The 11,733-nt window shown below is 43.3% G+C and overlaps 3 protein-coding genes across 6 annotated transcripts in view; all 3 read left to right on the top strand.

Annotated features, from left to right (window-relative positions):
• The first annotated feature begins 481 nt into the window (after positions 1-481).
• LOC116677105 (zinc finger protein 239-like) overlaps positions 482-11,733 on the top strand; it is a 29,874-nt gene continuing 18,622 nt past the window's right edge. The window contains exons 1-3 of one of the 4 annotated variants that reach the window (XM_032507780.1): positions 482-566; positions 1,897-1,907; positions 7,880-7,889. Coding sequence is in view for 1 of the 4 variants with exons in the window: in XM_032507781.1 (XP_032363672.1) it covers positions 1,249-1,250 (2 nt within the window). In the remaining 3 variants the exon portion in view is untranslated. Of the gene's footprint in view, positions 567-1,125; positions 1,251-1,896; positions 1,908-7,879; positions 7,890-11,733 lie in introns of those variants that run through there. The other 3 variants (XM_032507781.1, XM_032507784.1, XM_032507785.1) reach the window with 3 other exon arrangements.
• Positions 2,896-6,305, top strand: LOC116677096 (zinc finger protein 239-like). The gene is made up of 2 exons (XM_032507764.1): positions 2,896-2,962; positions 5,120-6,305. Exons 1-2 carry the CDS (start codon positions 2,896-2,898, stop codon positions 5,839-5,841), a joined length of 789 nt encoding a protein of 262 aa, XP_032363655.1. The 3' UTR covers positions 5,842-6,305.
• LOC116677103 (E3 ubiquitin-protein ligase TRIM21-like) overlaps positions 7,854-11,733 on the top strand; it is a 58,339-nt gene continuing 54,459 nt past the window's right edge. Inside the window, exon 1 of the mRNA XM_032507778.1 lies at positions 7,854-7,889. The gene's annotated coding sequence lies outside the window, so the exon portion shown is untranslated. The remainder of the gene's footprint in view (positions 7,890-11,733) is intronic.

The following is an 11,733-nucleotide window of genomic DNA, read 5'->3' on the forward strand; positions in this document are numbered from 1 at the left end:
ACTCCATGTAAATAATCACTACTTTTAGCATGTATAGAGCAGCATATCTCCACCAGACTCCATGTAAATAATCACTACTTTTAGCGTGTATAGAGCAGCATATCTCCACCAGACTCCATGTAAATAATCACTACTTTTAGCATGTATAGAGCAGCATATCTCCACCAGACTCCATGTAAATAATCACTACTTTTAGCGTGTACAGAGCAGCGTATCTCCACCAGATATAGTAATAATATTAATTTCTCCTTATTTTTTTGCAGTATTTTAGTTATTAAAATGCTGTATATTATTTATATATTATATAGTCAAGTGAAGTCCAAGTACCTGGAGTTGAGTCCAGTACTTGAGTCCCAGTCCACCACTAACTGATCCATTAAGTGAATGTGGAGCTGTTGTTCCCCTCCTGGCCTCCAGGCGGCGGCCTTCTTTCATTTGAACCTTTAATCTGAAAAACCCTGACTTGGAGGAAAGCGGAAGTCTCGTGTCTTCCCTGTGATCTCGGGCTGGCGGCGGGATAGCTGTGTTCTTTGTTCTTAGTGAGTTTTAAGAAGACAGAGCTCCAGGTGACCCCGCACACACTCAGGTAAACTCTTCAACTACTGCTCTCTACACCACACGGGGTGTAGCGTTTGATTGTGTGTGCTGTAGCTTTTTTGTGTGTGTGTGTGTGTGTGTGTGTGTGTGTGTGTGTGTGTGTGTGTGTTTTGAAGCTTTTGTGTGTTTTGTAGCTTTTGTGTGTGTTTTGTAGCTTTTGTGTGTTTTGTAGCTTTTGTATGTGTGTTGTAGCTTTTGTGTGTTTTGTAGCTTTTATATGTGTGTGTGTGTGTGTGTGTGTGTGTGTGTGTGCGTGTGTGTTGTAGCTTTTGTGTGTGTGTTGTATCTTTTTTGTTTGTGTGTGTTGTAGCTGAGAGCTGGGCGAGGGGGAGTTTCTCCTTCACAGTGATGTGTCCCGGGTGTGTTAGCTCCTCCAGTTCGTTTGTGTGTGTTGTAGTTTTTATGTGTGTTTGTATTGTAGCTTGTGTGTGTTGAACAGTCTGGGCCACCGTAGCAGTGTGAGGGGAGATGACCTAATAAAGTGTGTGTCCATGTTTTCCCTTTAGATTTCTTCCCAGTGTAAGCAGCCACAGTGGAGATCTGCTGGACTTCAGGACCAGAGAGGAATGGAGGAGGACAACCAGGACCAGGAGCAGCGGAGCAACGAGGTCCCCAGAAGACCAGCAGCAGACTGGGCCTCTGATAGCAGCCATGTTCAGGTCAGTGTTCTCCTATCCTAGAAACTTCCTGGCTTGGCCCTGGTGTCTCCACTGGTCCACCAAATGCTTGCCGGTGTCCAATGGTTGTCTCTTTGTAAAGTAGATAGTGTGGCGTAGACCTCCTAGATCTGTCCTGAGAGGACTCCTGCTGGACTTAGACTCTAAAAATGAAATGTCTGCTCAAACTTTTTCAGTCCCCGTCCTCATGCCTGGACTTTGTGTATCTGTCGATACCCGTTACCGTTGTTAATTAATAATGAACTGTAGACCTTCACCTTAGACCATCCTTCACCATGTGGAAGAGACTGAAGGCACCAGACTCCTAACTACACATTACTTTCCTAACCCAGACTAAATCACATAGATGTAAGGTACTGAATTCCCCCCCGAGGGTCCTTTTCTTGTGGCCCTTCAGCCTCTGATGCTCCAGCTGTGCTGCTCCTCACGTACTCACGGAGTACTGAAGGAAAATGAAAATTGAACGGAAGTACGTAGGAGGGCGGAGCCAGGCCAGGCTAAGTCTAACTCCTGATCAACTGTTACTACACAGCATCTTCTTTGCCAATGTCTTTAGCAGACCCCTCACCCCCCACATTATTGGCCAATCCCTATCCTTCTCACGCTCATTGGCCTGCCACAGATTCCAGATTGGTTGACCCTTCCACATTTAATGTGGTAAAAAAAAAAGAAAATGTGGGTGGGAGGGTAAATTTACTGGTGTCACATGTGCGACTAGATGTAAAATTCAGTTGCGCACTCTCACATTTTGGGTGCCAAATACGAGCATTTGGTGGCATCTGGAGCCCTGACTTTGGCTCTGCTAAACAGTTTCAGGAAGGAACTTGTTCAGGTGGAACACGTGCTGCCTCCACAAGATCTTTTGCTTCAGTAAAAATGACAGTGTCATCGGTGTAAAGCTGGACACTAACATGTAATCAGTATTCAGGTAAGTCAGTAATGTATAGAGAAAATAAAATGGGCCCCAATATGGAGCCTTGGGGGACTCCTACTGAACAACCCGTATAGGCTGAACTAACCCCGCCCACCACAGTAAAATCTCCAAAAAGGAGGATTTCTTTTTTATGATTGCATATCGTAAGGAGTGCTTTTAGCTGGTCAGAGAAATCCAGCTTAGCAGTAGGTTGGCGATAGATGCAGATAGCTGTCAGAGACATCTCTCTCAAAAAGGAGATATTTACACCAACGTATTCCAGGGTGTTGTTACTGGGTGACACGCTAGGTAGTATCTCTGACTCGCCGGAGGCAGCTAGGTGCAGCTTCGCTATTGTTAAACCGGTCAGGGGCGGTAGAGACAAGTGTCCTCCACGCTCCCGCTGTTGTAAAGCTTGCTCTCGGCTCGGCACAGCTATGTGAACTGCCGGCATCTAGATGGTGGTGGACCGGTCCAGCGTCTCTGATCCAGCAGTTGTTGTAGACGTGCAGCCACTATAACCCCGGCTCTGTGATGTTGGCCCTCGGCCCATCAGCTCTGTAGGACAAAACACTTCAACTCGCCATGGCAGCTGGATAGGATAAGCTATCAAAGGTAGCACTGCTACTACTAGAATGGCAGTGGTTATTGTAGGAATTAAGTAGCTGATTATGGTCACAGGAGCCCAGGGCCATGTGGGGAATGATCATGATTGATGGATGGCCGTGGCCACTGGCCACATTGGCCCTGGCCGTGGCTCTGTTAGCCAGTGAGAGTGGGCCAACTGAGCCTGTTGTGAGGCTAAACTAGCCTGAAAGCCATTGTTCAAAGGATGTGGGCCAGGGTTGATCTCCAGGTCACCTGCCAGCAGCACCACGCATGCTAAATGTAAAAGTCTCACAGTTTTACAAGCTGAGTTCATTCCTTGATTTCCCTGTATTATACATGGCACTTGCCCATTATTTAGGAAGGTAGAGTTCAGAAGACACTGACTTACGTATGTCGCAAAAGCATTGTTTTCCGCTGCTTTATGGTTAGTAATAATAAACAAATAATAATAACAGCATTAGGTATCCAACTAGGGGATGGAAGGCTTTTTTGATGACTTTGACCGGGTAAGACAGGAAACACGGGGCACTTTTCCACTGATTATTATCAGTGGAAAAATTTAGATAGCCATTTTATATCTAACTAGGATGAATCCCAAACTGTGCTAACGGCTAATAGGATGAGGGGACCAATCCACAGGACTTCAGAGTGTCCTATCCAACTAGAATTCACTCACACCTCCCATTAGTTCTACTAACCCTTGTATCATTATCTCTGCATTTTTCCCCCTTGGGTCTACCAAAGGCGTCCTCAGCAGACGGCAAGCTGGAGACCGTAGCAGGAAAGGAGGAGGAGGAGGAGGAGGAGGAGTTTGTGGTGGAGGAGGTTTTGGACCGCAGAGTGGTGAAGGGAAGAGTAGAGTTTCTGCTGAAATGGAAGGGGTTCTCAGAGTAAGTATGAGTTTATAATATTAATACTTAGTGTTCTTGGTCCTGATATATATAATATATTTACATATTGCAGATAAATGTCAGCATTGTATCATGCCCTCAAAGTTGAAGGTTTGGTATTTTGACTCTAAGTTGCAGACCCACAAATAACCTTAGAAATAGAAAAAAGGACTAATAGGAATGATGAATTAGAGTGAGAATGGATTTTCTAAAAACAAAGTGTGAGGAGATGTTCTTCTCTCTGCACTCACCTTTCCAGTGAGGAGAACACATGGGAGCCGCAAGACCACCTGGACCTGGACCTTATCACCGAGTACATTCAGAAACACGTGAAGGAGAAGGAGAAGGAGGGCAAGAGGAAAGGTGTCAGGGAGGCCTCGGGAGACTCCGAGGAGCGAGGGAGCAAGAGGAAGAAGGAGGAGGTGAGTGAAGGAAAGAGGTTACTCCAGACTGAAGACTCCCAGAAATCTAATCTCAATATTAATGAATGCACAAAGAGGGTTTCACAAATGTCTTTTAGGATTTATGTATTATACCGTAATTCCTCAAAGAAAACCCGGTAGTCATTAAACTCCGCCCTCTGAAAGTGGCCGGGGGGGCAACACGGGCAATTAAAGGCCGGGGGAAATCAGAGTGGATAATCTCCTCAGGGCCTTTCATATGAAGTGCATTCAAGGTCATCGTAATGTACCTTTCTACCAATTTAATTTAACAGATTCAATATATTCATGCCAAATTTTAATTAAGGGACGCGTGGATGTGCAAAACTCGTCCTGGGTTTACTGACCGATCTGCCTGAAACTTGGCATATAGCATCTTGAGGTTGCTGTTACAAAACTTAACTCAATTAATTTTCTTTTGTTCTCAAACGCGTAAATTATAAAATGTTTTTTTTGTGAATAGAGACCCAGACAAACCTTTTCTATATCTCGTCAAAATTAAATCCTATCAACGTGAATCCTGAGATTCTTTTTTTTATCCCAATCTGAGACTCGGGACCAAATCTGTACAAAGGTACATATACAGTGTATATATCTCTATATGAACTGCCAATGTGATCTTTACCATATTTGAAGTGGCAACACATACAAGGCCACACATACAATGGTGTACTGATTGGTTAAAATGGGCGTGGCCCAGGACACCCCAAAAATCCTTTTTAAGAACAAAAAAACAACTGTCTTCTGAACTTGTCTGTGCTAGACGAAATGTCTTCAACAACCTTTAACCAAGTCCAGTTGCCCTTGATTTGAACCCTCCTTGGATCCTATATCCTAGTAACCTATAACCTATAAATGTGGACATAATTTCTATTTTAAGATAGATCTCTATAGCGGCACCTCACCAACTCACTCTCTGTTTTTCTGTCTAGAAACGGAGAGAAAGAGGAGTCAAACATCACCGCTGTCAGCACTGTGACAAAACCTTCACAGCATCAAGAAATTTAAAGATTCATCAGAGAGTTCACACTAGAGAGAAGCCGTACAGCTGTGATCAATGTGGGGCAGCTTTCACACAACAGAGGACCCTAAAAATCCATCAACGCATTCACACTGGAGAGAAGCCGTACAGCTGTGATCAATGTGGAGCAGCTTTCACACAACAGAGTACCCTAAAAATCCATCAACGCATTCACACTGGAGAGAAGCCGTACAGCTGTGATCAATGTGGGAAAACCTTTTCTCGTGGTGATGCCCTTAAATCTCACCAGCGCATTCACACTGGAGAGAAGCCGTACTCGTGTGAACAATGTGGGGAAACTTTTTCTCGGAGTGATGCCCTTAAATCTCACCAGCGCATTCACACTGGAGAGAAGCCGTACTGGTGTGAACAATGTGGGAAAACCTTTTCTGAAGGTGGTAGCCTTAAAAAACACCATCGCATTCACACTGGCGAGAAGCCGTACTCGTGTGAACAATGTGGGAAAACGTTTTCTAGGAGAGGTAACCTTAGATCTCACCAGCGCATTCACACTGGAGAGAAGCCGTACAGCTGTGAACAATGTGGAAAAATGTTTTCTCATAGTAGTAGCCTTGAATCTCACCACCGCATTCACACTGGAGAGAAGCCGTACTGGTGTGAACAATGTGGGAAAACCTTTTCTCGTAGTGATCACTTTAAAAAACACCAGCTCATTCACACGGCCTCGTTGTGAACATGTTTCAGAGCCAAGCTGTTTCCTCCTCCTCATGCCCTGATAGCTGTGTTGTTATATTCTGATCTTCTCTCCACATTGAAGGCTGACCAGCAGTAACTCTATCTTCTGAACAGCGTGGATGTTGTCCTGGCTATGACTACATATTACGCTCCTTCCCTTTGAAGGGGTAGTCCTGTCATTCATGTAAATAGTTTTAACCCTCTGCTTTGAACCGGATCCCACACGCCTCTTCAGTGGATCAGATTTAAGTCTGACTCTTCAGTCCCATTAAAACAGCTGGTTTGATTCAGGGTAAAGTTTAAGAGCTGAAGAAGGCTGTGGAATTTGGTCAAAAGCTCCAATTGAGAGAATGTAAGCCTTGTGGTGAGAATAATCTGTTAAAGATGTGTTCCCATTATTTTTTGGTGTCTGCCTTATACATATTCTTTTTATTATTCTTAGTTTAACATGATCTTTTCTTACTTTGTTTACCTTTTCATTTAATAATCTATTTTACATTTTAAATGAACTCTTAGTTTTTTCTGTTTCTCAAAGAGGTTTTAGATCTGTTGAATTTTGTTTACTGTATAACTGAGAACTATAAATTCATCATCTTACTTTGATTTTCAATTAAACTGAACAAAAAATACCTAGTGGCATTGTAAACTTTGTTGAAGTAGTTACTTCAGGGGACTTCAGGTGAGGATGCCACGACAAGTGCATGTCCAGGAAGTCGAAAAAAGATGTTCCAAAGAAGGGTGATTCGTCATTGACTGCCACCCTGCTAACGCTTGTGCTAGGAGAACACGGGGCTTTGCTTTTGACTAAGTTCAAGTCTCTCTTCCAAGCCAGATTTCCAAACTCGAGGCAAGATTAGATATTGTCCAGACTACTATATTGGATCACCAACAACTTTTTTCATCACTGGAGTCACTTGGCTACACTATGAGCCAGGACATGAAAAATGTGGAGTCTAAGGTGAATGACAAGCTACATGCTAAACTTCTTCGCAAGCTGACATACAAGGGCGTTCCGATCCACATCTTTGAGGACTACCTGTAGGGGGGGCTCTATACTGAGACCTGTAGGGGGGTGTTCTATAGAGAAACTTGCAAAGGGGGGGCTCTATACAGAAAAAGCAACAAGCAAATAGTGAATGATTGGCCAAAACTGCATAACGCCCCTTTAAATTTCTATTACTACTATTATTAGGCCTTTCTTGTTGAGCCCCTGCCACTCAAAATGTTTCAACAAAACCCTTTATACTAATAAAAGAGAATGCATGTGCACATGTCGAGAAAATCTGTCATAGGCAATGAAAGCATATATTCTTTATGTTGTAGGGAAATATGAAAGTCAGTTCTTTATAAAGCCCTACTTCATGTTCCTGTCTTAAGGGATTGGTAACCCTAAGAATCCTGAAAGTGATACCCAATCAAAAAGTCTTAACAGGTAAGGTAGGATCATCACTCAACAAGTAGCTCTGTCATCTAGATATTGAGAATATGAATGCAGTTTGATTATGACATTGATTTATTATAACTCTCCCTCTTTCTGTGTGCATTCATGTCCCATTAGTGCATGTTACTAACTTAACTTCTTCTCCGGAGTTCTTGTGCTTTCTTGCAGATTTCCTTGGATTGGGGCAGCACCTGGATTGTGTTCCCAGCTGCTGCCCTGGTCCTAAAAAATACGACTGTAGAAGAGCTTAAATGTGTCTGGCACCTGTTAGATCAAAAGAAACATTTCCACATCTTCAACACAGAACACAGGTGGGTAACAAACAGCAATGATTAGCCCCTCCCCTCAGGCAGGTAGGGGGGAAGAAGCAGGAAATAAAATCACTTTTCTAATTGGCTGACATCTGTTGGACAGGCTTTGACGTAGTGTTAGACTTGAGACCTGGACTCTGGACTTCTGAAGGTGTGTCGGCGTCCTGGGATCAGATGCACACAGACACCCAGATGGACGAGGAAGAAAAGTAAAGAGCAGCTTGGTCTCTGAAGGCGTTTTCTGGACCCACGGAGGTGGAAAGAGTCTGGAAGTGGACCTGAAGAGTTCAGCAGGTGAGAATCCTACCAGAGGAATGTGGAAATGTCTGATAATCAGGATCCCTTTGATCACATCGTGATGTGTTGCTGTTTAACTGGACAGTAGAAAGAGTTCTTCATGCTGATTGGCTGATTCAAAACATCGATTTGATGATTGCAGATATTCTTCAGAACTTCTCTCTGAGGTAAATTACGTAGATCTGGTGCTGAGTCCTTGGCCCTAAATAGGCGATAGTAAGAGGCTTCTGAACCCTTTCTAGATGGACCAGAGCCAGCCAAGGGTGGGAGGGAACTTAGTGGCGGCTGAGGGCCCCTCAGCTGTCAGGGGCCCTTCAAGAAGAGACAATGTGAAAATAATAATTAGGGCGAAGCACCGAGACGCTATGTCATTGAATGAGGACCGACGGGTTAGTTAATGAGTAGTTACTGATTAACTGTGATCCAGCACTAATGATGAGGGACTGTATTATGCTTCATACTGACTGGTTAATCATTAATGATTATACAACAGTAGATCCATCCAGACGATGTGATTGGTCAATGTAAGTTATTGAGGAACCACAGTGGAACGCGCAGCATCTCTCCAACTAGTCTATAAAGAGATTCATGGGATTGAAAGACTTATTTGCTACAACGCTCTGAAGTTAAGTTTCATTGGAAATGTTTTGGGTCAGCTGTGCAGGTGACGGAGCCATCTCACAGACGTACAGGAGATAAAGGATTTCTCTCAGCAGATTTGCAATTATAACCGGATAGAGCGAGCAAAGCAGTTTGGTGATTATATATTACGGTAATTATTCAGTTTGGGAAACCCCATCGATCTCTACAAAGCTAACGTTAGCTTACAATAGCTGGCTGACTAAACAGGGAGGGACTAGAAATCCTCTCTCTTGATTATTTATTTTGAGACCAAATTGCCCCACAATATGAATACAGTTAGATTATAATACTGTAATATATATATGTACTTTTATGTTGTTGGTAATAGTTGTTGTATGGGTTAGCAGTGCGTGCTCACATGTCTCTCAGCAGAGTCAGCAGCTGTCTCGTGTTCCCAGTAACGACGAGTGGAGCTCACAAAGCAAAGGTCCTCTCCAGCTGTAATCTCCACTTCTTTTACAGTCGTCTTGTTATGATGGTTTTCTGCCATAAAAGCAACCCTCGGCCCGGCTGCTCCGCCATGTAATGCTTGCTGGTCTCGTGTGCAGGTCATGAGTCAGATTTAATCAGCACCACGAAACAAGTTAGATTTAAATTTCCACTGACTTCCCTGCTGAGATTTGAGGGAGTGTAAATGTAAATGTGCTGTATTTATAAAGCGCGTTTCTAGTCTTAACGACTACGCAACGCGCTTTTACATCCTACTGGAAACATTTACACACACACATTCATACACTGTGGCCGAGGCTGCCATACACCACCTGCTCATCAGATACACATTCATACACATTCACACTCCAATACGCAGCATCGGAGGCAAGTCGGTGTTCAGTGTCTTGCCCAAGGACACTTCGACATGGGACTGCAGGGCCAGGGATTGAACTCCCAACCTTCGGCAGGCAACCGCTCTACCACTGAGCCACTGTCACGTCTCCATCAGCCTGAACACCTGATTCTCTGAACCCTGATCAGCTGTTTGTTCTCTGAATCTACAAAACTACTCCGAGCCGTTAGTGAAGGTAGAGAGTTGTTTTTAATTAACCAACCTCCACTTGGTTTTAGGTATGTTGCCAGCAGGGTGCGCTGCAGCAGCAGAGATAGTTAAAGTATGACTCATGGAAATGAGGGCATAGTCTTTTTAAATGAGTCAGCAAGCTAACAGCAAAGCCTCAATTTACTTTTAATGTTCTCAAATTTATTTTATAAATTAATTTTAATTTGTTTATTAATCCCCAGTGGGGAAATTCCAATTTACACTCTACGTACACACTTTGTTAGTAATCACACACAGGCCTGAACTACACACATGCTCAGGTGGCATCTCTCCAGCCACCAATCCACACTCTGTACTTTCTAAACTTTTTGGTCCGTACGGGGACATGAACCAGTGACCCTCGGGTTCCCAACCCAACTCCCTACGGACTGAGCTACTGCCACCCCAAACTAAGAGATGTTCTCCTCTCATCCTAAAACGGTCAGAAATCTAATCCAGATGCAATGAATGAATGCAGAGGAGGAAATAGTGCCCTTCTCCCCAGAATCATCTTGAGGAGATTTATTTATTTATTTTTACTTCAGAACGTAAATGCTGAGAAATTATCTAATTTATGGATCCATATCGAAAAATGAATAAATAGATACCTGTAGGGGGCAAACTTATGGGAGAGTCCTCCACTCATTCCAATCAGATGTGTTAAGCTTAAAGAATTGTTATATGACATAAGACCAGTTTGGACCTGTCTTAAAGACACAAGACCAGTTTGGACCTGTCATTAAGACTTAAGCCCAGAATATTGAGAGTGAACTCGGTATCAAGGTGTTAAGAGTTTTGGACAGATAATGTTACGTGTTGCTAAGTAACCGTAATTATTCTATGATGTGTGACGTTTTGGCCAAAATGAGCCTTTTTATGTTCAGATGAGTCCGATTTAATCAGCACCAGGAAACAAGTTAGATTTTAATCTCCGCTGACTTCACTGCTGAGATATGAGGGAGTGTCCCAACGAGAGCTGCTTTGATTGACAGGTGTGTGTCACAACCTTCATCCCATCAAAAGTGTAAATGTGTCTTGGTTTTCAGATGCTCCTGTCATTGAGCCCTCAGGCCTTTAAGATAATAACTTTCTTTTCATTAGATGAGCTTATGGTGTTTTTCCACTGCGTGGTGTCTACTCAACTCACCTCGACTCTACTCGCCTTTTTTGGTTTTCCTTTACGAAAAAAAGTCCCTGTGTTATAAAGAATGAAAACGTACCTCCAAATTCTGACTGACATCTTCTTAGCCAAGTTCATTCCAACTCATTTGAACTAGTTTTAAAATTACTTTTTGCATTCATGGTCAATAAAGTGCAAAAATGATAAGTAATTTCTGCGTAAAATGAGGAGAAAGTATTAGTTGTTTTTGTTTATAATAGACTGATATATGTCAGATATTAGCCAGGATATCACCAGGGGAAAACAAACTGATGCTTTTCTTCCACAAACAAACAGAGCAAACCTATTTTGTGAAGAATTGTCTTGAAAACGGGTGAAATTGGACTCAAGGACAACATGAGGGTTAATGAAAACACAGTAGGCCTACCCCAGGGCCCTGCTGCACTAAAGTAGAATAAAGATATCCAGGATAAGGGAAAAAGAGCAGGTGAAGCTATGTCCAGGTGTAGATAACCAGGATGAACAGGTGGAGCTATGTCCAGCCAGGTGGAGATAACCAGGATGAACAGGTGGAGCTATGTCCAGCCAGGTGGAGATAACCAGGATGAACAGGTGGAGCTATGTCCAGCCAGGTGGAGATAACCAGGATGAACAGGTGGAGCTATGTCCATCCAGGTGTAGATCGCCAGGATGAACAGGTGGAGCTATGTCCAGCCAGGTGGAGATAACCAGGATGAACAGGTGGAGCTATGTCCAGCCAGGTGGAGATAACCAGCATGAACAGGTGAAGCTATGTCCAGCCAGGTGTACGCGCCTGTTTCACCCAATGAGCAGCAGCTTCTAATGGAAAGTAACAAGGAGGTGAAGCAGAAAGGGAAACAGACGATAGCGACCGACTGAATGTGTAAGGATGTAAAAATATCTCCTTAGCCGACCAGTCACTCCACATTTCTACCAAGATGTGCTACACTGTGTTTAAATTAATACATTTAATGTGTTGGTTGTATTGCTGTATCTGTTTTATGAGATAAATGTTCTGGTTTTAC

This window comes from Etheostoma spectabile, unplaced genomic scaffold, assembly GCF_008692095.1.
Source record: "Etheostoma spectabile isolate EspeVRDwgs_2016 unplaced genomic scaffold, UIUC_Espe_1.0 scaffold00004385, whole genome shotgun sequence".
In the NCBI taxonomy this organism is placed as follows: domain Eukaryota; kingdom Metazoa; phylum Chordata; class Actinopteri; order Perciformes; family Percidae; genus Etheostoma; species Etheostoma spectabile.

Excerpts from the sequence above, each read along its gene's own strand:
- LOC116677096 (XM_032507764.1), top strand. The coding sequence starts at position 2,896 with ATGATTGATGGATGGCCGTGGCCACTGGCCACATTGGCCCTGGCCGTG. Across the intron at positions 2,963-5,119 it reads GGCTCTGTTAGCCAGTGAGA|CATCAAGAAATTTAAAGATT; the intron begins GTGGGCCAACTG and ends AAACCTTCACAG.